Source organism: Protopterus annectens, chromosome 7.part0 (assembly GCF_019279795.1).
Source record: "Protopterus annectens isolate FY-2018-M chromosome 7.part0, PAN1.0, whole genome shotgun sequence".
In the NCBI taxonomy this organism is placed as follows: domain Eukaryota; kingdom Metazoa; phylum Chordata; order Ceratodontiformes; family Protopteridae; genus Protopterus; species Protopterus annectens.
The window spans coordinates 594,838,444-594,865,842 of NC_056739.1; the positions used below are offsets into that span (position 1 = coordinate 594,838,444).

The 27,399-nt window shown below is 40.0% G+C and overlaps 1 protein-coding gene across 1 annotated transcript in view; it reads left to right on the forward strand.

The window, feature by feature from the left end:
• SCAMP2 (secretory carrier membrane protein 2) overlaps positions 1-20,692 on the forward strand; it is a 1,193,990-nt gene extending 1,173,298 nt beyond the window's left edge. Inside the window, exon 9 of the mRNA XM_044077186.1 lies at positions 9,608-20,692. Coding sequence (XP_043933121.1) covers positions 9,608-9,742 — 135 coding nt within the window. The 3' untranslated portion in view covers positions 9,743-20,692. The remainder of the gene's footprint in view (positions 1-9,607) is intronic.
• The last annotated feature ends 6,707 nt before the right edge of the window (positions 20,693-27,399 follow it).

The following is a 27,399-nucleotide window of genomic DNA, read 5'->3' on the forward strand; positions in this document are numbered from 1 at the left end:
ATAGTCATTTGTGATAAAGCTGGACTGTATTAATTGTTGTTGATAATTGGTGACTTCAGTGCACATATCTGGCCACACAGAACAGGATATGACAACTGTCTGGCTTTGCATGGGTCGGGCAACAGGAGTGAAGAAGGAGAAGCCATTTAGGACTTCTGTTTGGCAAATGGCTTGATAGTAGCTGACACATGGTTCAGAAAGAGTGACTGTTATAATATCACATACAAGAGTGACCAATGTGCAACTCAGGTAGACTCTCTCCCGGAAAGGAAAGGACAGTGGCGTAAAATCAGTGATTGCAAAGTCATTCCCAGTGAAACAGTCGGTCCACAGCATAAACAACTGGTTGCCACAATCAGCTGCAAGCGGTGCTCAAAGAAGCCTCTGAGGTCAACAGAGACCAGGCTAAAGAGCTTGAAATTGACTGGAGAAGGAATTAGTACCCCAAGAAGAAGAGGAAATAGGTGGAGTTGAAGTAAAAGACTGGCAGCACCTCAAAACAACATATGTGAGGACTGCAGAACAGGTATGTGGCTGAGCCTGGTATGAAAATAATGTACATAAAGAAAGATGGTGTTGGAATGCAGAAGTCCAGGAAGTTATCAAAAGAAAGGAGTGCAGGAAAAAGTGGGAGATAGAAAAGACGGACAAGGCTAGGAAGGAGTACTGGTTGACTAACAAAGAAGTTAAAGGGGTTGCAGTAGCAAAGAATAGGGCATCAGAGGCACTCTACCAGCTTCTGGAAAGTGACTCAGTAGGTGGCACCGAAACTATGTAAGGTGGCAAGGCAAAGACAGAAAGATAAAGAAGATAGTCAGACCCTTCATAAAGGATGCCAGCAACAGTCTGTTCACTAGTCCACAGGACATCAAAGGCAGATGGAAAGAGTGCTTGCAACTTATGAATGAAGAAAAACTGCCCCAGACACAGTCTACAATGAGAAAAGAGGAGTAGCCCACCCTAGATGAAGTAAGAATAGCACTAAGGAAAATGAAGTCAAGGAAAGCAGCAGGATTAGATGGGGTTACAGCAGATATGATAAAGATACTATGTGAGATAGGGGAGAAATGGCTTCTATGGGTACTCATAGCAGTGTGGTGATCAAGGTATATCCTAGATGACTGGAGAGTAAACATACTTGTGCCTGTGTACAAGAACAAAGGGGACATTTACAATTGTGGCCAGTGCAGCGATATCTAACTCCTGTCACACTGCATGAAAGTTCTGGAGAGAGTGGTTCATAAATGGATACACAGAGTAGTAGAAAATAAGATGGGAGATGAGCAGTTTGGGTACAGATCAGGATCCAGCACAACTGACCCAGTCTTTGGAGTGAGACAAATAGTGATAAGAAATGAGGAAAAATTCCAGCTTGGCATTCCTAGACTTGGAGAAAGCATATGACAGGGTCTCAAGAAAGCTGATTTTGGCCAGTACTGTGGTGGTTTGAAGTCCCAGGAACATTGGTAGAATTAGTGCAGGCTATGTACAAGGACCCAATGACTCAAGTAAGAACAGTGCTTGGTCTCACAGAGGGGTTCCCAGTGGGAGTGTGCATGCACCAGGGTTCAGCTCTGAGCCCACTGCTTTTCATACTGGTGATGGACTAAATTAGCAAACAGATCAGAGGGGACAGATCAACAAAGGTGCTGTAAGCAGACGTGGCATTACAGGCAGACTGAGCAAGAATGTCAGCAATGTATAGGGGAATGGAATGCAAGACTGAAGGCACATGGGATGATACTAAGTACAGATAAGATGGCAGCTAATTGGGGAAATTAGGAGAAGCTGAGAATTGAAATAGAAGGAAAAATAGTAGAACATGTTAATAGCTTCAAGTATCTGGGGAGGGTGGTTGAGGAGTAGGGCAGTCTGAATATGTAGGTCAAAGCTAGAATCAGAGGGGCTGCAGCCAATTGGCATAGAGTATCAGGTGTAGTACATGACAGAAGAATGCCAAAGAAGCTGAAAAGTAAGGTGTACAAAACAGTGGTATGACCAAGTACTACTGTATGGTACAGAAACCTGGGCAGTAAAGGCAAAGCATATGCGAAAGATAGAAGTAATAGAAATGAAGTACCTGAGAAGGGTGGTAGGATACACACTATAAGACAGACGAGCTGAAGACATAAGAGCAGGAGCCAAAGTAGCTTCAATTGCAGAAAAGATCAGAAAGAACAGATTACGGTGGTCCGTGCACATGTGCTGAAATGTTGAAGACAATCTAGTGAAGAAGATTTTGGACAGACTGGAGGAAGGTAAGGGGAAATGTAGGCATCCAGCAAAGAAGTGGATGGATTGCATGAGAGAAGATCTGCAACAGTCCGGCATGAGTGTTGAAGAAGGTGAGAGTGTAGCATTGAATTGAGATAGATGGCAACAGTTAACACAACACCCCATGTAGAAAATGGGAAAAAGGGGGTTGTTGATGAAGATGATGCATTCATGTTACATGAGCGGTGTAGCCTTATGTATATTGGCATAATTGCGTGCATACCAACAGACCTATGCTTGCAGTAGAAATGTCCTGTGGTGCTACGTATTCACACAGAAAAAAAAGCACTACAGTACCACAGCAATGAGGTAAATATAGAGAAGGACGAATGTAGCCATGTTGATATGGCAAACAACAATCTATAATTTGCATAATTATTACATGCTTTCTCCAAAGAGTGAAAGCACTACAGAGGTAGGACAAAGTTCTGATAAGATATCGCTGCAAATTTTAGATGTGAAGTTGTTCAAGTCTCATCATTCATTCTTTACTGATGGATTTGGAGCCGATATGGCCATTTGCAAAGCTCAAGGTTTACCTGTAGCTCGAGATCGAGCCCCTTATCCTATGATGCACTGCTGGAATTACCTCAGATCTAGTTTGCCGCGGCATGGATCTCAGTGGTTCCAGTTCGCTCAAGCTAATATTCAACAAAAAAACGCTTTCTTTTGCAACTTATTCTCTAAATTTTTCATATTATTCAATAGATTAGTCTTAGAGTAGTTTCTGTAGTTCTCTATAAGATCCCTTTCCCTTTGTGTGCCTTTTGAATAGCTAGCTTAGTTGTAGTGGCCTTGTGTTTGGCCTGGTTGTTTTCCTTAATTATATCCTTATATATATATATATATATATATATATATATATATATACACACACACACACACACACATACATATTTAGCCAGTGCTGGCCCTTCTTTTTCTGGGGCCATTGTTTAGAGAGTGTGTGTTTGTGTGTTTGTGTGTGTGTGTGTGTGTGTGTGTGTGTGTGTGTGTGTGTGTGTGTGTGTGTGTGTGTGTGTGTGTTTTCTATTGTTATTCTGGTTTATTACCTGTTTTCTAGGCTTGTTAATATGAGCCTAGGCGTGGTTCTTTGTGATAATAATTGACTTTGACTTGTTTAGGCCTTATTTAGGCTTGTGTGGCTTTGTTTTTGGTGTTAAGCCTAAAGGGATTTTTTCTTGGATATGTCTGAGGATAAGGACAAACGCCCAAAGTCTGGATTCAAGTAATGTCCAGACTGCGAGTAAAAGATGTCTGTGACTGATGGGCACGTTCAATGCATATATTACTTAGGTGCTGTACATTTGCAGGAGTCCTGCAGTATTTGCCACTCGTTTTCCTTGAGGGTATTATTGGAGAGGAAAAGGAAGCTTGTTGATCAAGGCTTGCTGAAGCATCCTTGTTCTGAAGCTTTGAGTGACCAGGATGGGGCCAGCAAGTCTTCCAAATCTTCAAGAGACTCCAAGATGTCTAAAGAGTCAAAAAAGTCTAAAAAAGTGGAAGACTCTGGGACTTCGGCTCCACAGCTCTCGGAACCGAGTGTCTTTTCGTTTTGGAGCCGGCCCACAGTTCTGGAGCCAGTATCTTAGAGAACTGCATCTCCACTCCGTCAATCGGCACAGTTGGTGCACTTCTCTAGGTCTTTTGTCAGCCTCTCGGATTTGGGTATGGACCGATTGGTGCAGAAGCTCTTATGGGCACCAAGCCTTGCTAAATTGTTGTCAGCTCCGACCCTAGCGTCGGAACTGAAGACCACCACCCCAAATTTGACTGCTCCTCCTCCTCCGAGACGTACTGGACCTTCGGAGCTGGAGGGGGCGACCTGCTGATCGTGGAGCCTTTAGAGCTGAGACCTGCTGCGGTGTCATCGGTTCCATCTACTCTGACGTACTTGGTGCCGACAGGGGACTCTAGGAGCAGGCACTCTCCTATCGGGATCGGAGAGGATAGTCGCACCGACTTAGTGCTGACTCTTCCCCTCGGGGCCTCAGCTTGGATGAGCCGGCTCCTACCTCCAGCTCGGAGCCCACGGCCGAGGTGCGGGAGGGGCTGGCGGTTCCTTCAGGTCCGTCGACTCCTTCTCATCAGAGCCGTGATGCCTTCGAAGCCATAAGGAGAGCTTTGTCCCCAAAGACATCCTCAACACCAGGTCTGGCTTCTTCTTGCCCCAAAGCGCCTGTGTCCGCTTCTGCCTCCATCGTCCAGGCTAAGCATAGAGACCCTGAGCCTCAGGTAGCCCCACAGGGCGCCCCTTGCTCTTCCGAGACCTCCCCAAAGGCTCCCACTAAGGAGGTCCCCAGGAAGAGATTGTGCAAGAGGAGACACTTGGACTCCCCACAGGAGTCTTTGACATCTGACACTGACTTGGATGACTCAGAAGGGTCCCCACGATCCCCCTCTGAGGATATCTCCTTTGCGGAGATACTCGAGATCCTTAAGCAGAGGGGTGATTGGCAGTCCAAAAACCCTACTGAGGACAAGTCATTTCTCCTGAAGGCTTTCGGGTCTCAACCTTCCACCTGTTGGGTGTCCGCTCTTCGACGAGCTCATGCAGCTGGTCTCTCGGAGAGCGTGGTAGTCACCGGAGTCTTTGGAACCTGTCCCTAGGAGGCCTAATAAGTTTATTTCTGCCCCTGTAGATAAATCCTTTTTGTCCAAAGGAGTCCCTATTGATGCCATGGTGGTGGCGGTGGCCACCAAAAAGGAAATGTCTGAGATCTCCTCATCTGTCCATCCTCCTAACAGAGAGTCCAGGATCATGGATCAATATGGGAAATGCATGTTTAGTTCAGTGACTTTTACACTCCGATACCTGAACTATTTGATCCATTTCACCAGACTGTAAACAGATCTTCTTAAGGAGTTGGCAGATACTCTTCAGGATACTGTCATTGCACGGACTTCCGACAAAGTTGCTGCCCAGCTTGCAACCCTAAATTCCATTGTGAACTTGTCCATGCATTTCATATCATACGCAGCCGATGGGTCGAGTAGGGCAGCGGGTACAGGAATTGCTCTAAGAAGACATTCTTGGATGTGCTTTTGTTCCTTTGCGCAGCCCTTTAAGTCTTCATTTGCCAACACTCCTTTTAATGGCTCATCTCTTTGGGCCTAAAATGAAGGAAACTCTGACCAGGTGTGAACAGGAGGGAAAGACTCTGTCTGCCGTCAGAGTCCGTTTTTCCACCCCTACTCCGCCTTACCCCAAAGGCCAAAGGGGAGGAAAAATGTGGTTCCGAAAAGCCCAAGAAGCCTTTCAGGACACACATGGTGAAACCCCCCGTCGAGGCAGAGGAGGGGGGGTAATAATGGAAGACACCGCCCTCGTGGCAGAGGGGTCCGCAACACCAGGGTGACAGAGATCACTTCTCAGGTCAACCCTATCAGTGCTCCTAAGAGAAGGCCCGACTGTCCTGCTGTGGCGGCAGTCGGGGGGGTCACTTATCTTTGTACCCAGATGCCTGGCAAGATACAACAAATGACAGCTGGTTACAAAGTATTATTTCCAGAGAGTATTTCATGCCTTTTTCCACTCTACCCACACCTGCAAGGAGAATCCCAGACGTTCCACCCAGTTACAGGGAACAAGCAACTATAGAGGTTCTAGAAGTTGCTGGAAAAAAGTCATCCAGCCAGTTCCAGCAGACCAAACAGGATCCAGAACTTATTCAAGATTCTTTTTGGTTCCAAAGAAAACAAGGGAATGGAGACCTATTTTGGACCTTAGCAGACTCAACCAATTTGTGAAGAAAGAGAAGTTCCGGATGGTCACGCTATAGTTTATACTTCCCTTTTTAGGGAGAGACAATTGGATGTGCTTGATAGATCTCAAGGATGTGTACTACCACATAAAAATGGCCAGGCCATCCAGAGATCATTTGCATTTCTGGCTGGAAACCAATCATTATCAATTTCAAGCCCTGCCCTTTGGTCTCACTACAGCCCCCAGAGTGTTCACCAAATGCATGGCAGTGGTCACGGCTCACCTGAGGCGTCTAGGATACCAGATGTTTCCATACCTAGACGATTATCTCCTTACCTGCACCACCAGGCATCAACTGATTCAGGCAAGGGAATACACTCTGACACTCTGCAATCACGTAGGCATTACAGTCAATTCAGAAAAGTCTGCCTTGTCGCCATCGCAGCATATCGTCTTTATAGGGGCAGAGTTAGACACTTCAACCACCACTCTGCGACTACCAATCGAGTGGGTCTTTCTTATTCGCCAGCATGTCAGCTCATTGGTGTCGAAGGACAGAGCACCAGCCACAGAAGTTCTAAAAGTATTGGGTTTGATGGCTGCAGCGATCTTGGCCATACCATTAGCAAGGATGCATATGTGGATTCTTAAATGGCTGCTGTTCACTCAGTGGTCTTGTCAGGAACTTCCAATGAATCACATTATTTTAATTATGAACTCTTGCAAGAGAGATCTCCAGTGGTGGTTGATGTCTCTTCATGTGACCATAGGACACCCCTTTGTACTACCCCCTCCAGTAGCCACTTTGACCAGGGACGCTTCCCTGATAGGGTGGGGGTGGGGGGGGGCATTTTGAGGGAAAGACTGCCCAAGGCACACGGCTAGATCAAGAGTCACATCTGCATATCAATGTTCTGGTGATGAGAGCAGTACTTCCAGGACTCTCTTCCTATAGGGACAATTGCAATTCAGACAGACAATATGTCAGTGGTCTGGTACTTGAACAAGCAAGGCAGGACCAAGTCTTACCCTCTTTGCTGAGAAGCCCTCAGAGTTTGGCAGTGGACTGTCTCCTTCCAGTGCTTTCTGTTCACAATGCACATCCTGGGGAGATCCAACGAGATAGTAGACAAACTGAGCAGGGCAATCTTATTGCCGCACGAGTGGTCCCTCAAACAAGAGATTGCAGACAGGATTTTCCACAAATGGGGCCAGACTTGCTGCAATCTTTTTGCCAGTCACATCAACTTGAAATGCAGAAGTTACTTTGCCCTGATTCCCCCTCTGGGAGAACCCCCGAGAGACGCACTTGTACATGATTGGACCCCGGGTCTCCTCCATGCATTTCGTCCAATCTCACTAATACCCAGACTTCTACAGAAAGCAAAGTCGCTGAGAAGGACTATCATTCTTATAGCCCCTCATTGGCCTCGGCAGATTTGGTTCCCATTTCTTCATCATCATCTCTTGGAGGATCCATGAATTCTGGACCCAGTGCCGGACCTTCTGACACATCCATTGGTGACCTCCATCCTTCCTTGCAGTCACTGAAGCTAACAGCTTGGCTGCTCCAGTTCCCCTCATAACCAGGCTTCATAACCTTTCTAATGAGACAAGGCAGATCCTCTTGTCTTCCCATAAGCTGTCCACCAGAAGATTATAGCTTAGAAAGTGGAAGAGATTTTCCATATGGGCTTCTAAGCAGAACATTGATCCTTATCAAGCCCCCTTGATGTCTATATTAGAATTCTTGACTATGATCTTTAATAAAGGAGCTGTAGCCACTACAGTTTGGGTCCAGTTGACTGTTATATCTAACTTTCATCTCAGAGTTGACGGGCTAAACATAATGTCCCACAAGTTTTCCATGGCCTTTCTCAAAGGAACCTTTCACATGAGGCCTTCAGTGAAAACTCCTTATTCTCCTTGGAATCTAAACTTTATGCTGTCTTGCATGATTCTGCCCCAATTTAAACCAGCATCATCTTGTGATCTCAAATTGTTATCATGGAAAACCATATTTCTGGTGGCTATTACTTCTGCCTGCAGAGTGTCAGAACTTCAAGCCTTATCGATCAGCTCTCCTTATTTGATTTTTCATGCTGATAGAGTACCTTTTAGGACAAACCCCTCCTTTTTGTTCAATGTTTGTTCAGAATCTAATATCAACCAAGTCATTGAGTTGCCAGTCTTTTTCCCTAACCATTCCAATCAACTTGAGTATATGCTGCACAAACCTGACGTTCACATAAATATTACTTGGACAGAACAAAAGAGGTTAGAAAATCAGACCAGCTCTTTGTGTCTTTCTCTGAAGCCAGAAAAGGTAGACTAGTGACTAAAACAACGCTTTCTAAATGGCTGTCTGATTGTATTACCTTTGTTTATTCAGCTGCTAATATGCCCTTACTACACAAGGTTAGAGCTCATTCTGCCAGAGCAGTTTCTACATCTTCTGTATTCCAAGCCAAATTGCGCCTTGATAACATTTGTGCTGTAGCCACTTGGTCTAAACCTCATACTTTTATCACTCATTACAAAGTTGATAAGGCCTCTAGGGACAGGGCTTCCTTTGGGTCTACGGTCCTGAAGAATGTACTCCCGTGAGCCACCTGAGATTGAGGGTGCTAGGGACACTACCCATCAGTAAAGAATGAACGACAAGATTGAACAACTGCACATTGTTATGTACTCACCATAACGTTCCATGTGAGTTGCTCCATCTTGCCTTCATTCTTACGTCCCTCCCTCCATCCCCCACCTGGCTGATAGTTGACCTAGAGGCTGGTCTCATCCTGGTTACTCAATTCTTCTTCCTCTCTATGGAAGGATAGTTCTCTTACATGGATATAGTACATGCAGCAAACAAGATCTGCGGTAATTCCAGCAGTGCATCATGGGATAAGGGGCTTGGTATCGAGCTACTGGTAAACCTTGAGCTTTGCAAACAGCCATATCTGAGTCGATGGATCAGCTCCGAACCCATCAGTAAAGAATGAAGGTGAGATGGTACAACTCACATGGAATGTTATGGTGAGTACATAACTTCTTAATTGTAGTGGTCAGAGATGGTGGGGTGTGTTTAATTCGTATAGCTGCTTAAATGTTACTGAATAAAATGAGTACAACAGACCAATAGCATGACTCTGAAGCTCTCTAACAGTGAGTAGAGAGCTCGGTGCATTGCTGTGGGTGACATTATGTTTGGTATACCACAGTACTCTGTGTATTTGATGTAGAATATGTGGAATGATGTAGTGATTTCTTCTGTGAACTATGCACTTTGGAGTTCAACAACTCAGTCTTAGTCTACTATCTGTAGTGGGTTTCTTATGCACAGTTGACAGTGTTTAGAAGTCTCACAACTGTTATATAGCATTGTTAATGTACATATCTGAAATTGAAATATTTGTCATACAAGGCTGCATCTGTGCTTTCTAAATGCATTTTGCTTTTGGTGGTGGTTGTGCCATTCTTTGTAGGTAGGCTCTGGACAGCCAATTGGATCTTACCTAATTGCAAAAATGAGTGTTGACTATTCTTTAGCAAAACCTTGCGCTGTACTACTGATGTTTAAGATCTTCCTTAACAAACTATAACCACCTTTTTTAAATCGTTTGGTTTCAGGTTCACTCTTTGTACCGCAGGACTGGTGCCAGTTTCCAGAAAGCACAAGCGGAGTTTTCACAAGGTGTTTTCACGAACCAGTCTGTCCGAAATGCTGCTTCCACAGCTGCACATAGTGCCTTCCAGTCAAACTAAGCACATCAAAAGTTTTCTGTTTAATTCAGTTTCCCTTTATAAAAGATGCACTTTCTATTGTTAAGTTGTATAGTGTGTCTGTACAATGATATTGCAAATGGTTTCTTTCATTTTAAACTAAAAGTTAAAAAACTAAAGTATTTGTTATCATAGCTCATTATGGAAGCACTCTTACAGTTCAGTTTTGCTTTCTTTCTTTTTTATTCCCATTGTTTTGAAGCTTTGCCATGAAGGAACTAGTTTTGATTCTTACTAATAAAAAAAAAAATGGCTATATTTTGACGAGATTACAGTTTTTCAAAATAAGGAATATATTGTAGTTTGGAAAAAAATGAGTCAGTTTCTCCTTAAAGTATGTTATATTGTTACAGAGGATTTGTTTTCACTTAGAAAAGATGTAGCAAATATCCATGATACTAGTCCACATCTTGAACAGATGATTTAGTGTTTCACTTTTGTGTAATAGATAGGAAAACTACTGGAGCAACGCCTAAGTATGTGGTGTACATCAAAATATTTAGCAAACTATATTCAAGGCAAGTTTTCACTACATATTGTATCATTTTGATTGTTAACCTTGATGCTGTGATTGGGGAAAGTATTTTTATGTAAAATAGGGTTATTTCCATATTTGTTTGCTTAATATTTAACTCTGGTATATTATCACAGTGGTTGTTTTTATTGTTGGAATTTTGTCTTCAGTGCAGCATCTGGTATACGCTAGAAACAAAAAAAGGTTTAAAAATAAATGGCCCATACTTGTGCCAATAACAGAACACTAGTTTTTGTTTCTAACCTCTTTACCCCCCCCCCCCCTAGACAGACTGAGATATAAAGGCCTTCTTATAGAAAGCCACCAAAACTATTTTAAGGTTTCCTATATCTGAAATGATTGTCTTGTTTACTGATTGGACTACCTACATTTTAAGTATTTTAGGCAAAATACTTAGAGTATTTATGAGCCCAATTTACAGAGAATGCTTTGTTAAAGAAAACGGTATTGTTGGAGATGCTCTTTATAGTGGGAACAGCATAGTTGCAATAAGAAGAAAATTTGTTCGCTCCTTGCATTTGAAATTCTCAGCACAATATGCACTGTTTTGGTGATGGCAGTGCTGGCAGTACTAAGATATTATTGTATTCATTTCTGTACTGTCCATTTTTTTGCTTTCTTGAAGGGAATTGTGCTAACCAAGTTTTAATTAGTTCTGTTTTTGGTATTATTTACTGTCCATTTTACTTTTAGATTTGTTTTGTCTGTGCTGGAAGTTACCATGTTTATTCATTATTCTGTTGCATTGAAGGCAACGTATGAGTTAAATGGTAATTCAGCCTTGGATCAAAAAAATGTATATACTGCATGAGCAATACCAGCCAACCAGTTAGAGACTCTACTTCTATTTCCTTTGTGAACATAGATGTATACATTCCTGTTTTCGAGATACCTCCCCCCCGAAGCAATTTATAGAAAGATAAATCAGGATGAGTAATGAGGCAGTACTCTTGTCTGAAGTTTTCTAGTTCTTTTATCCTAGGCTAGCCCCAGCTGTAGCAGGCAAAGTTGATAAAATCACTTTTAGGTTTTTGGTTGGGTGGCCTTTAAACTGAATGGAAAGTTCCACTTTATAAGCTTTGTGATGGTGCATAGGAAGTTGATTCTTCCTGGTAGGTGTTTTGTGTATGCATTGAGTGAATATATGAAGCTGAGTATATGAATCCAAGACGAATATTTTTATCCTAGAAGTTGAGATTTCATCTTTTACATTTATTGCTGTTATGCTGTATTTTTTCAGAACTGTAGCAAAATACATTTCACTAGATGCAGATGCTGTTTTCCTGTTTTAGTGAAGATTTGTAATCTCTGGTAAATTAAACTGTTCACTAACTGCTTGTATGCAAAAGTTGTGCAGGAAGTTCAAGTGGCCACTTTTGTTACATAACTATTCTTTGGCAGTCCAAGTTGGAAAGTAATAGTCGCACAGTAAAAACTCTTCCATCTGAATCTCTCCGTCACTGTTGTATAATAATTCATTTCTTTTTATAGACCCAAAGGCTGGAGTTTTTACATTATACAATGCAATGCAAAGAAGCCATTAGAAATCAGTCAGTCCTCTTTTTCTGCCTCACCAAATGTTTATATAATTGGTAGCAGAATTTCTTACTGTGCTCGGCTTGGGTTTTTTTTTTTTTTGGCTATATCCTGAGCTTTCCTGTTAAGAGTTGCACTTTATGTAAGCATTGAAGTTTGTAAGAATCAAAGCCAGATATGCAGGATGCAACCTTTTAATGTATATATTTTTTCACTATAGTGTCTGCGTAATCTTTTTACTCAGAAAAGGGCCTTCAGTTACCACAGTTTAAAATAAGGACTAGTGGTGAACCCAGTCAGAATTAATCAGAGCTCAAACTCTGACTTTGAAGTCCTTCTGTAGTGGCTAACTCTTGGGATTTCATTGTCTAATAACTACAGCTTGGCACATTTTTGAATATTCTGAGATTGCCATGCTTGGGGAGCATGCACACTTCCTTCCAAGACACTGTATATGTTCAAAAGCTGGGTAAGGAGAGTGAATTTAGCCCATCTGCTCCCCTTTCCTTTTCTGCTGCTTACACATTTCAGGTCTTGATCCTAAAGTTCTTCATGGAAAAGTTTGTGTGTTCCGTCCCCAAGACCTTCCATATCTTCCTGTATTGTGCAGATCACAAGGCAGGCATCACACACTCTATCCACAAGTACAGTGCAGTCTGAAGCCTAGCCATAAGTGCTAGTGCTTTAGGTGGGCTACCCATAACAGATGAAGGAAAATGCTTGATGTATGCCTCACCTCTTTCAAAATAGTGATTCTGGAATTGTGCTTCATTGAAGGACCAATAATGCTGCAGGTCAGTGCCCAAAATGCATCAGAGGCATCTGTTTGGAAACCAGGGATAGTCTCATCTTTCTATTACTAAATATGATCTCTCATTCCTTGTGAGTTGCAGCTTTAGAGAGGTGTCGGTCTTCTATCTCATGTTAGCCCAAAGTAAAAAGAGAATGAGGTGCATCTCAGCAACCACCTTATGGTGCTTCCTGTGATGCCTGCACCACTGCACCTACATATGAGCAGCTGGAACATACCAACACCTGAGTTGCATAAATGGAGCAGTCTGTGGAGTCACTAGCTGTTGGGATATTGACACACTCTGAACCAAGGAGTCTTCTTCCTATGCCTCATGCAAGGACTTGCTGTCTAGCGCAAGAATGAGGAGAGCCCTTAAGCTTCAAGCTGTGCTGCCTTCCCTGGGTCTGTCATTGAAGTTCCTAAGGAAGGCAACTTTTCTAGCCCAGTAGTTGCAGCTGTGACTGCACTGTAAGACTGACCATGGTGGACACATTTGTCAGTAAACACCAGTGATTTTTGACAGGATCCTTGGTGGGGCCATGTCTTAAAGTTTTAGGACCACCCCCCCAAAAAACAGTTTCTCTGGAAAGTAAGCTGTCTTTGCAGAGCTTTTTTAATAGGCTCAGGGGCTAATCAAGAGCCAGGCTGTAGAGCCTATTATTTCTCCAGAGAAAGGCAAAGGTTTGCTCCTATAGTTTCTTGTTTTGAAGAAAACAGGATATTTCTGCGTCAACTTGTTCCTCAGCAACTGAATTTAGCATGTCTGGTATATCAGATTTCAAATTATAAGTCTCCAGGTGACGTTGTTTCTGCTGCCACAGGGATACCACATGGCACCTGGATTGTATTTCTAGATATATTATTGTCTGAGGTCCACACAGGAGAGTTGCTTGTCTGATGTGGGTGGGCATCACTTTTGGTAACAGTTCAATTATTCTACCTTGCCTCTGAAACAAGAATGTTTACTACAGTGGTAGGCAGGATGGTGAAAGCCTTGGAGGAGAGAGATCTTTTTTTCTGTTACTTAGATGACTGGCTTCTTGGTGGGCCCCATATTAGAGGACTCCCTTGTAGTATTTGCGGCTTGGGCACTTCTGTATTTGCAGATCCTGGAACTTTTCATTTACTGGGAGAGGTACACTCTGATACTGAGTCAGAATATAGCCTTCATCAGGATTAGAGTTTCTTGCCTTTTAATGCTGGTCTTTTTTCCTCTAGGGAAGATGCAGGAACTTGTAGCTTTGGCAGCCTGAGCAAGGACCTAGTATATGGGCCATTTTTATCTCTTCAGTTTCTCTTGAATCTTATGATAGTCCCAGTCCTCTGCATTCCATTTGAACACCTGCGGCTGTGAGAGGTAGTGCAGTGGGCACTCAGATGTCTGTAGATGTAAAGCCATCATGTGCTAATGGACCTTGTTTATTGCTAGACCATTTTCATTGACTTTGTGATAGCCAAGTATCATACTTTCAGTACAACCCTTCACTGCTACAGCAGAATGTGTTGCATTTCTTGATAGTGAATGTTTCACTGTCTGGATTGGGAGACTATCGCAGCTCTTGTATGACTGGGGGAAAGTGAATTGCCCAGAAAAAGGAGATCCACAAAAAACAGAGCTAACATCAGTGCCTCTCATCCTCAAAACACTGGCTGGAAAGTTGAGACTAGAGCTTCCTCTACTTCTGTCAGACAAACAGGCGATAGTATGGTATGTCAACAAGCAGGAATGGCATGTGCCTGTACTTCCTATTGAAAGAGGTGATGTGGGTCTAACACTGGGCCGTAGACTTGAGCATCGCATTAACATTTCTTCACATCCTTGTCCAAATTCTTTGAGCTACATCTCCATGTCTCTCCTGGAGTAATTTAGAATTCTTGTCTGGTCAAGGTCATTCCACAGTTCACCACAGTTCTGCTCATTTCAACAGGGTAATGGAGTTGATGATTGATGCACTGTCTCTCTTGAAGCAGAAATTAAATCTTTCTCACTGTTCTGTTGTGGTTGAGAAGGGTGTGGTTTCAGGTCCTTGGTTGTACAGAAGACTGTCTAGTACAAGCCAAGAAAGTCACCTGCACAAATTGTGGAAGTAATCAGTTGCACATTACATGCTGACTGTTTCACTAGATACCTAGATGCAGATTTTCCACTAGGTGTCCTGAGAGATGTACCTAGCTGCAGATTTTCCATTAGGTGTCCTGAGAGATAGCTGAAGCAGTCAGGAGGCATTCTGCTCTTGAGACATGGTCTGTTTAGCAAAAATGTTTTGGTTAGAGAGAAAATGTTGATTACATCATAAAGTTTGCTCATGTTCATGCATTTGAAGGCTTTCCATGTACATCAGTGGCTCAGATACAATATGCACTAGCCATTACAAAACCATTTCTGAGCATCAGAGTTAACCAAATATTTTCATGACTGAAGAGGGTCAAGGGGCTAATACTCAAGATTATTTTTAGTACTATGAAAGTAGAACCAGTGGAGTTTTGTCACCTTATGAATGAAGAAAGCGTGCTTCCACATCCCTGCCTACTGGATTTATAGACAGTTCCTCAGATTCATAGTGGAAAAAGTCACGCTACCATCTTATACTTTGCCATTCTGCTTTTGTATTACATGCAACATTTTCACCAAATACATGACCCCAGTGTTTGTCCACTTGTGTCTGAAGTTTACCCATGACTTGGTCACTGCTTAATAAAGGCCCCTTCATTTGGGGAATTCCGGAAAGGCTCAGAACATGATTAAATGATGTCTTCAGAGTGTAGGAATGTCAGTAAATGCATGGAAGTCTGACCAAAGTCCTGCAGTACCAAAGAATTTCTTAAGAGCCATGAAAAACTTCTGTTTATTTTAAATGAAAGCCACCACAGTGTGGAGTGCATGCCTTCTTTCTTGCATCCACATGACTGATTACATGTAAAACTGGTCCATTAGGAGCATGTTCAATTACCTATCTCTGCAGTGACCATGGAGTTCATTGGTAGCATCTCCTGATCTTCAAGATCCCATTTGTCCCACTAGAACCAGGCCAGATGCTAACAATGTAAGATTGGGGTATACATGAAGAGCGCAATTTTAGCAGTTTTAAATTTTGTACCCCTTATTTCAGGGAACAAAAGAAAGAAGCATATTAATCTGAAGGAAATTGTCATTCCAATACACCATGCTAGCTTTCAAGTTGATACTGAAACCAGGAACTCTGAATAGTGTGACAGACAGCTTCTCACAATAAAAGTTCCCTGTGTAGACCAACCAATTTCATCTGGGTTCTGGCAATGAATCTTGAATTTAAAGCAACAAGCAGTTTGCATCCACACCAAAAAAAAATCTGTAGAAGGCACAATTAGCAGGGAAGACGTTAGCACTGCAGTAATGGGTTTTAGTGCATCCTTTTTTTTTTTGGAGGGGGGTTAACCTTCCCAAAATCGCCATTAAAATGAGCAGCGATCACCTAGTTGATTTTAGAAAAGTCATAAATTTGGGAGCCTGGATTGCTTTGCACTGGTAGAATCACATGGCCTTGAGAAAGACACTTGCCCTTTTCCTGAGGGGTCTAGCCTCAAAACATTTAAGTAATGCACCATATGAGGGGGTGTAAAGGGGGATTGCCCCACACCTTTGAAGTAATGTATTCATTTTAGTTGACTGTAAAGCAGTTGATTATTTCATTATTAAATTTGTGGATGGGGAGCACATTTTGAACTTCATAAGGAAATGGGGATAACCAAAGATAGACCTCTTCAAATCCAAACTGAGTCATGGTATCCATTCACATGGGGTACAAACAGCAGCACCTCTTATCCTAGTAGTGCTCCATCATGCAAGAAGTACAAATGTGCTAGTTTCACCAAGATGTGCTAGATGGCAATAGAAGAGAGAAGTCTTTCCCCTAGGCTTCCAACTTTTTACCTGGTATGATAGCAGCCTTCAACCAGACTTCAGTAGTCAGATACACTAATTTCTGCTGTACTTTTGTAATTATGCATTTGTACAGAGGTCATGGCTGAAAAGAATTTTTGATCCAGTCCACATATTTGGTCAACGAAGTAAATAAAAAATAAAATAAAATGCTCACTGCCTGGAGGATAAATCAGGTTGATACCATGCATTTATTTTCACCAGATATCCTGAATTTTCTCCAAAAAAGTATAAGATGAGACCTGTGAAATCATTTTTGTCAAAATGGACTATGCTGTCAAATTAGTATGAAGATGTGGGAATCCATTTCACCCCTACCCTATAGCCCAACTCCTACTGTACCTCTCAGACCTGTTAAAGCTGGTCTGCTATTCTGTAAATGTGCCTATATAAGCCATCATTGCCCGCATCTCACTGGATCCCCCATTATCTGCTAATACAGAGGTGGTAGGCCCTCATATTTGGAGGCCTAGATGCCTGCACATTCCTTCATTAATTTTCCTGTACCTGCTTTATCCTATTCAAATCCCCAAGGTAGCCAGCATATCCCAGCAAGCAGCAGCAGCTGCAAGGCAATGAATCAGTCTAGTTTGATGTAAGCATTTTAGAAGATCACTGATTCACCTGTCTGCATGCCTTTCAGATGTGGAAGATTCTAGACAGCCCAGTAAAAATCAGTGTGGGTACAGAAAGTATATGCAGACTTTGTATAGAAGTCATCCCAGACAGGAGCTGTGCCAGAAAACAAGCACTCTTTAATAGCAGTGCTGACCTCTGCACCACTGTGGCTCCTAGCAGATCTGAAATGTTATCCTGGAAAGCTTTTTTCTTCTAGCAGTTGCCTCAACCATAATGATTCTTGAACTGCAGCCTCTAATGTTTGCAGGGAGCTTTGTATTTGCTTTCCACAAGGGCAGTACATCTTGAAGACAAATCCCTTCTCATGCCCACTGATGTTTCTGAATTTCCTTCGAGCAGAACTTCAGGGTACCAGTTTTCTACCCAAAACCTGAGAAAAAGGGACAGAGGATTGTACGGTGTATATATAAGCACTTTGTACATAGTTGTTACACTTGAAAATCCCCTTATTGTTACTATGAAAATACAAATTATTCTTTGGCTGTTCTTTGTAGCACAATCTGTGCTTTAAGTTTAAACCTTTCTTATAACCAAACACAGGTTGATCAGTAATAGTATCATCTAGTTCAGGAATCTCTCAATATGGGCCAATATTTCCTTATGATATTCTTCACTGCAGAAGTATTTTTATTGTATATTAACAACATACATGTCTGTTTACATATTTGGCATTCTTGTTCCTAACGCCCATCATCATCATTAGATTTAAAAATAGGTTTGGCTAGGTAGTGTACTGCATGATTCTTTAATAGCAATTCATGTATTGTGTAGTTCTGCAGAGTCATAACCTCTGGTGATAAAATCTTGAACAGTCTTATCTAATTGTGTGTCCATGTTAATATCTGAAGTGTTAAGTCTAGCAGCATGAAGCATCTGATTCTTGACTGCATTTTTAAAAACAGAAGGTGGCTGCATGCTCATTCTGTGGAGATACAAATTTTTCTTAAACAATTATTTTTTGTATAACAAAGTGTCCAAGCAGCCTTGCTCCCCCTTTATTAATTTAATGTCCAAGAAGTTCATTTCTTGAGATGACGATTCTCACTTAAATTTTAAAAAATAAACAGTGTTAGATATGTGGTAAAAAATTAATTAAATTCCTCTTCATTACCCTGCCAAACTAAAAACAAATAATCAACAAAATGTTTATGAAAAACAAGTTTGTCTCTGTAAGGGTTTTGAGTTGAGAAAACGGATTGTTTCTCCCATATGTACATGACAATGTTCGCATAGGTGTTTGCGACTGGGGTACTCATTGCTACACCTTTGTTCCGTTGATACAATTTTGTTTGAAAAAGTAGTACATTATTAGTAAGAACAAGATATAATGCATCACATATGTCTAGATGTTCAACATGTAGTCTGAAAACTCTAGATATTATTTTACTTATTGTGTACTTGTAGATAGTTGCTGCTGAACTAGTTCGTATTTGCAGTGGTGATGAGATATAAAATCTTTTGTGATGTTACATTATAGTGGTGTATTATCTTTAGAATACATTTCCTGCTTCCTGTTGGGTATGGTAACTTGGGGAGTTTTATTTACTGCATTAGACTTTAGACTTGGGAATAAGAATATTTGTTGGTAGCATTCTTCATAGGTCCCAGCCCTAAGAAAGAACAGAAGATAGCAGAGGATTCACTCTTTTTTAAGACCAGGCCGATAACACAAGATTTGCACTTCTATAAGACCAGGCTTCCACCTGATGGCCTCACCATGTAGTTCAGGCTCAAAAGGTCAGTGACTTCCTCTGGTTGTACCACTTTCCTCTTGGGCATCCTACAGCAATGATTATGCTATCTAAACATCTATGTGTTTGGTGAGTTCTCAGACAGAACTGTACTTTTGCCTCCTTTACCCCTAGGGGTTAAGGTCTTAAAGTGACAAGGCAAAGCTTTCCTAAACAATTGCTACCTACCATTGACAAATGCTGCTGTCAAATGCCACTTCAGGATGTGACTACAACCAGTATTTGCTTAAAAATGTCATAGTTACAGACCATTATGCCATGACAACTTAGTCATCAGTTCTTGATTTTGTCAGTGTTATTGTTTAGAATGATATTCCAAGAATCACGCTCTCTTTTCAACCTCTGTGTTTCTAGACTAATCCTTATTGTATTTTGCCCCTTATTCTGTCTTGTAGGAGGTTTCATTTTCTTTGTTTGACATTCTTACCAGTAGCTACTCTCTACAGGAGTCATCTGAAGTCAGATATGACAGATCTGTACTTAATGCAGCTTTTGATTTGTGAGGAGTTATTTTGCAGTGAATGTTTGTTGCTCACGCACTCTCTGTGTCTGGATGTTTATCCATCCTACAGCTTTGCATAGATCTCCTTGTGAGTCAAGAAATTATTTCATGTTGTTTGTTTTGTGGGTTTTGTTCATTCATCGGATAGGTGGACCTTAGTGATGCCAAAGATGACTGGTCATCTCGCCTTACAAATTACATTATAGCATGTGCAAGTGGTACAAACGTGCATGCTCCCAAATGTGAGAATAAGAGAAAATCAGACATTTACCAAGCTAGTAATATAAAGAATCAACAACTGCCTACTACAGAAGGACTCCTCATAAGTAAAAATGTGCAGCAGTGAGTGCATATTGATTATTTATAGAGACGTGGAGTAGATCTATAAATATCTGAGAGAAAATAGAATGAATTTAGGAAAGGAAAGGGATGCTAGAAGGGGAGGAAATAGTTACAAAGCAGTAACTTTTTAGGCTTGCTGCATCCAAAAGAAAAAGTTTGGTACTACAGGATGCAATCTTCCTTTTAACTTTTGAAGTACTTGTAAACTGTAAAAGCGTACTACTTGAATAAATAATACCACCTTTTCTAAAGTTTATCTTTCCTGTGGTGGAATGAAGGCTCTGTCCCCTTTGTGCCTCGGTTGTGAAATGTAATTTCATTAAAATCGGGGAGGGGGTACTTGAATAATTCTGATACTATATTCTTTCAGTATTGCAGTCTGAGGCAGATAGTTTAAAAAACAGAAAATGAAATGCTAGCCTCTCTTTACCTTTTTGGATATTGAATAATATGTTTACTTTGCAACTTATTTTACTTTCATATTGTCACATCATGCAGAGATCATTTTTACTTTCTTTATCTTTGCCTTTGATAATCTGATTATTCACCAGCAATTTAGGTAACTTGGTTGTAGCTTGCTAGTCTGTTTTTCAAGATACTGGGAGAATTTCAGGTTACGGATAAGCATTGCGATGTTTGCATTTCCCAAATATTTTGTAAGTAAAAATCATATTCATTGTCAGTGTTTCTCCCAGGTTAATGGATCTAGTTTCCTAGATTTGTTTTTAATAAGTTTCCTGGTGCAAGTATTTAATCATAAGCTGGTGGGTAATTTCTTTGTTGAATTTGTATGGGATACATGTTAAGAAAAGGAGAGTGGAGTTATTCCTTAATGTATTTTTTCTATACATGTAAATGTTTATGCAATATCTTTGACCTTTTTGTCCTTAAATAAATATCTTCATATAAAAATTAGTTGTGTTCTCATTTTGATTATTTCTAATGCTGTTAATGCATTAACTATATAATTTTATCTTGGTGAATCAAGTGGTTTGAATGTTGGTAGTGGAGACTATATTTGGTCAGATCTGTAGCTGAGAGTTTTCATAGCAGACTTTTAAGGAAACATGTCTGCCGTTGACACCCCTTTGGATACCAGGATCTGGAAGCCTGATTCTTTACAGGTAAGCAGATTACTAAATGTTATACAAACTGCTTGATGCAAGCTAGCATGATAAAGACATAGTAGGACTAGAGAACTTGGAAGTAAAGCAAGATTTTTTTAATGGGGGGGACAAGTTAGTGGCAGTAAGCAAACAAAGGAGCTATATTTAAAGTACAGAGGTAACAGTAGGAGCTGTAGGGTGTCTATGGAGCTGAAATTTCCAGTGGATTTTGTGTGTGATCTGGTGTTTCTCCATCTGCACACAATATTATTGAGCTCAGAGTAGAGATGGCTTAGTGTTGCTATTACATTCTGTTGAGTGGTTGCTGTGTCTCCTTTGCAAAGTACTGTTTTTACATCTGGGATTTAAAGAGCAAAATGCTTTAATGTGTACACCTCAGAGGATCAGAGGACAATGCATTGTAGTTTACACATCATAAGTACATATGGGTGTGTATGCATATAATATATGTATACATATATATATATATATATATATATATATATATATATATATCTATAGTTTTACACATTATAATAAAACTCAAGATTTGTATGTGTCTGTGAGTGCGAGTGCACGAACATATATATAAAATGAGTATACTTTAAAATCTTGAAGAAATAAGAACTTCAAAAGATCATAGCTAAATATATATATATATATATATATACATAAGTGAGTGTGTGTCTGTATCTATATGAATATGTACACACAGATGCACACAATATTTACTTTCATCTGTCTGGCACTCCAACACTTCTGTGCTGTGAGTGGTGCTGGAAGAACAGCAGATGATGGCATTGCCCTGCTGTCATGTATGATTGATTGTCTTACAACCTTTGTTTGCATACCAAAGCAACTAGTCTTGACACCCCTTTTATGGTTCTGAATTCTTCAACCCATCAGATAAAAAAAAGAAAAGAAAAAGTCACTTGGAGATCCTTTATAAGGAAGGCAAGATCCTCCCAACTATCAACATTAAATTTCAAACTCCTCAATGTACGTTTTGAAGAATGCAGAGGAACCCATGTTGGGTATGGTTTTAATATGGCCATCAATAGTAACATAACTAAAAATCTGGGAGATAGCAGTGTGGTCATGCTAACTTATAGCAGTGTGGTCATGCTAACTTCCCGAATCAACACCAGCCCAGAGATAGTAGCAGTCATTTGCAAAGAGGTACTGTGGTCCCTCTTTGAGGGGATAGCAGTATAATGTCTGAACCCTTGCCACAAATATTCCACCCTGCAAGCAATCAAGTGTCATGTTTCCCTTCACTTGAATGCTTAGATGCCCATCATGCAAGGCAAGGTGATCAGGACTACAATATCTGAAGGCTGCATGATTCATGTCATATCCTCAGCCTGACCTCACTCAGTCTTGTTAGTCAACATCCCATTCTGTCAAGAGTGTGGCAAAAAGTGGACTTAAACTTCATGCAATATACTGCAATACAAAAGTTCCCACCAGACCAGAAAGGACTGGATAAAAATCTCTCAAGTGCTTTTCTGTTCCCAGAAAGTCAAAAGACCACAGACTAATTAATACTTGATCTGAGCAGTCGAAATGAATTTGCCCTCAAGAGTCCTTTCATCTTTTTCATAAAACTATGCACCCTTCTTTTTATTTATTAGAAAAATATTAAGATATATATTATTTGGCATTCTAGTATGCTTGCTGTCACATAAAAAAAATTGCTAGTGAGTACAGAAGGTTTCTGTCCTTCCAGGTAGAAAACAGCTTTCAGCAGTTTTGATGCGTCCATTTAGTTTCACTTTTTCATGTTTTACCAGCTTTTTTGTAGTGGAAGTGTTTTTATAGTTTCCATGATAAATTTTTTTTCTGGACTCTCTCTCTCTTTCTGTTTTGTCATTTTTATGAAGACATTTGCTGCCTTTTTGTTAAAATTTATAATAGTTGACTGCTGAGTTTTCCTCTGCTGCTTGTGAGATTATGGAAAACTGTGAGGCTGTAAGTATCGCTAAATATGTTTGAAATCTGTGTAGGCTGCACTAGTGTTCTGTGTGTAAAGTACTTTTGATGCACAGGAAGCTAACAACAGTTGGGTCATTTTTTTCTTGCCTCATATTAAAGTTTATTTGCTGACACAAGTAACTTTGTCTGCTGATTCTACCACTCTCAGATAAGTACCCCAATGGGGGGTTTGTCTTTATTATCTTATATTTGCCTTGTTTCTGGCTGTTGGTTTTCATACCATCCAGGAAAGGGACATGTCAATGTAGGAGACAGATTTCCCATAAAGACGGTCACAAGCAGTGTTTGTTCTACGTAGAAGCTTCTCACGACCAAACATTGTATTAAATTTAAAACACCAAGAAAACCACGCCAACTTCATGCCGATCAAGCCAGACGCCTTGCAGCCAAACGTAAAAAAATAACAAAATTTATTCAAATCACAGGTTAAGCACTTTCTTCCCCTAGTAGGGACTTCATCAGAACAATTTTGAAAACCCACCCCAACCCTTTTATATGTAAAACAGGTTCTTACATCACATCTGTTACCTAATTAATGAACCTTATTAACTATTAAAAGTCAAAATTGAATGAACATGTTAAAATCACATTATAAAATTCCAAATACATAAATATATTGCACAATTACTGCATATTTATAAATAATTAATAATAAATTCAAAACCATTACAAAAGGCTGATATCCTAGAATGTGCTTGAGTTTTAACAAACAGGCAATGTTAATACTATCATTTAGTCTAGGATGCTGTGTGGCATTAAGCCTCAGCTGCCACCTCAGTTCACTGATATCTAGGTATACATCCAAGACCCTAACCTGGGGGTCCCTAATTATTTGCTGCAAGACCATAAACATAAAACTATGATCCCCATGTTATTGGGTGTGTCTTGACAATGCATTAGATCTTTTATTATACCATATATCATTTAGGTGTTCACTAATCCTATCTTTAAAATGCCTGCAGGTTTTTCCAAAATAAAAAGTGGGACATTCCAAACATTTGGCTAAATATATATAACATTCCTGCTATTACCGTTGAAATGCCCTACCACATAAATGTTTCTACTATTTAATTTGAACTGATCTCCAGTCTCTAATATATTCTTACAAGTTCCCATGCCACATTTAAAATTTCCACACTTCCTATAGCCATTCGAATTATTATTGGTACTGCACATTTCTAAGATGTTTTTAAAAGACCTATCTTTCCTGCAAACTATTTTAGAGGTCCTACCCACTTTTTGTGCCACCTGTTGATTAAAAAACAGTATGTCCCAATTGTGCTTAATTATATTTATATGATAACAAAGACTGGCCCCATTTTTTGCTTATTCTAGTTAAGAGTTGGAGTAGAAGGACTCACTACCACTTGGTTTTCCCCCTCTTAAAATGGGTTTATAGACACCATTAGTTCTTTTCTTAATGATTTCTTCACTTACTGTGGTCACTTATGTCAACGGTACCCTCTATGTTCAAACATCTGCACTATAAAGGCCACTTCATCCAAAAAATCTTTGGCCCTGGTGGCTCTCTCTAATTGTCCTTTTATGATGGATCTTTTCTGGTGGTAGGGGTGCCAACTATTGAAATCCAAACATGAATTGGAAAAAGTACGTTTTCGATATATACCAGATGTTTTATTTTTCATATCTATTTTCAGGTGAACATCCAAATACATAATTTCTTTCCTAGTATAACTAAAAGTGAATTTTAAAAAATCAACTGTTTGGTTAATGTACTCCAAGAATTTACACAAATTTTTCTCCATACCCCTCCAAACCAAGAAAATATCATCCAAAAATCTGGTAAAATGCACAATATTTTGCTGAAACTCACTCTCAAAGACATACTGTTGCTCCCAGAAGGACATAATTGAATTTGCAAAAACGAGGGCATATGCTGTCCCCATTGCAACCCCTGTAACCTGCTTATAGTAATGTCATTCAGAAAAATAGGTAATTATTTTTCAATACTAAATCCATCAGTGCCATATATTTATTAATCTGATCTTGTTCATACATACCAGTTTTGGTTAATTTTACTTGTAGCCAGTTTAACCCCAGATCATGTGGAATCACTGAAAATAAATTGGACACATCAATTGTAACCAACAAAATGTCAGGACTAATAATTATTTGATTCATTTTTCCTAAAAAATCCCAGGAGTCTTTGCAAATATATGAAAAGGTGGTCAAGCGTTTTTGCAGTTCCACATCCAGAAACTTACTAATAAAATCTTACCATCCGCAATTGGCCTGAAACTAGGACTTTCCAGCCCATTGTGGATCTTATGTATACCAAAAATATTAGATACCATAGGGTAATAATTTTTCATGAAGTTATATTCCTTTTCATCTGTTTGCCCCTCATATACCATGTCCGCTAGTGCTAGAACACTGTTCAGTGCATGATGTTACTTTCATTCAACGTGCTCTCAACATAAGCACCATCAACAATTGTCATACACATACCATTTGAGTAATCACCCCTATCCATTACTACAATGCCACTGCCCTTATCGGGATTCATAATACGAATATCTTTATCCTGAACAATTTCACATAAAAGGTCATACTCAGTACTACTAAAATTAATAAATCCTTTAGTTTTGACAGTATTAAACATCTGTCTAATTTCCCTCTCACCATTTTTTTCAAAAACCCCACAAGATGATTACCAGGGGGGTTAAATGTGCTAGGCTTTTTCAACTTTACACTGTTATCACTGTCATACTCAGCCCCATTACCAAACAATAACCTGCAATTTAATTTTCATGTAAATAATTTTAGATCTATTAAACTTTCCACTAAATTGCCCCTTCTGCCAGGCACAAAAGTAAAGCCTTTAATAGGTTAGCATGCTGAACAGTTAAACACTTGTGAGAATAATTAAATATTTTAAAATCACCTGCTGCATTATTTATTATTTGCGTAAATATTTTAAAATCACCTGCTGCATTATTTATTATTTGTGGCATGTGTATGCCTTCATCCATTAATATCAATAAATCTTCCAAAATATTTACTTCAATAGCTGGTGTGTCAGCAACAATTTCGTTCACCTGTCCAGTTTGCATAACAGTACCAATTTTCAAGTCCACCACTTCTAATTCACTTGTTTGAGCTGCACAAACCTGCCCCTGTTCACAAAAAAATTGTCTTAAGTCTTCAAAAACTGTTCACTTCTGCCAACAGTAAAAGAGCCAAGTCCATCAATTCATCAGCCGAAAATTTTGGTTCCTCTGCATCTTTGGTCTGGCTCCTTGCTGAAAATAATCCATTTTCCAATTCCCCGAAAAAGAATGGATTGACTGTCCTTTTCCCCTCAAATGTTCAGGCCGCCTCAGGTTCTCAGCATCTTGGCCTTGTTCTGCGAACTCGCTCTCCTCGGTAAATGATCTCGGGAATTATGTCATTTCCTCTCTCTACCACGGCTCCTGATTGGCTTGGCCTTGGTGACTATGGTTCCTTCTACTCCAACTCTTATTAACAAGAATAAGCAAAAAATGGGGCCAATCTTTGTTACCACCTTTAATCTTAACTCAGAGGTGGTGCTGAATATAATTAAGCACAATTGGGACATACTGTTTTTTGATCAACAGGTGGCACAAAAAGTGGGTAGGACCCCTAAAATAGTTTACAGGAAAGACAGGTCTTTTAAAAACATCTTAGAAATGTGTAGGATCAATAATAATTAGAATAGATATAGGAAGTGTCGAAATTGTAAATGTGGCATGGGAACGTGTAAGAATATATTAAATACTGGAGATCAGTTCAAATTAAATGGTAGAAACATTTATGTGGTAGGGCATTTCAACTGTAATAGCAGGAATGTTATATATTTAGCCAAATGTTTGGAATGTCCCACTTTTTATGTTGGAAATACCTGCAGGTGTTTTAAAGATAGGATTAGTGAACACCTAAATGATATACGGCATAATAAAAGATCTAATGCATTGGCTAGACACACCCAAAAACATAGGGATCATAGTTTTAAGTTTATGGTCTGGCAGCAAATAGCTAAGGACCTTGAGGGTAGGATTTGGATGTGTATCTAGATATCAGTGAACTGAGGTGGCAGTTGAGGCTTAATGCCACACAGTACCCTGGACTAAATGATAGTATTAATATTGCCTGTTTGTTAAAACTTAGGCACATTCTAGGATAATCAGTCTTTTGCAATGGTTTTGGATTTATTATTATTATTTTTTTAAATATGCAGTAATTGTGCAATATATTTATGTAGATGGAATTTTATAATGTGATTTTAACATGTCCATTCAATTTTGACTTTTAATAGTTAATAAGGTTCATTAATTAGGTAATTAATGTGATGTAAGAACCTGTTTTGCATATAAAAGGGTTGGGTTTTGAAAATTGTTCTGATGAAGTCCCTACTAGGGGAAGAAAGCGCTTAACATGTGATCTGAATAAATTTTGTTATTTTTTTTACATTTGGCTGCAAGGCATCTGGCATGACCTGTGTGGAGTTGGTGTGGTTTTCTTGGTGTTTTAAGTTTGTCT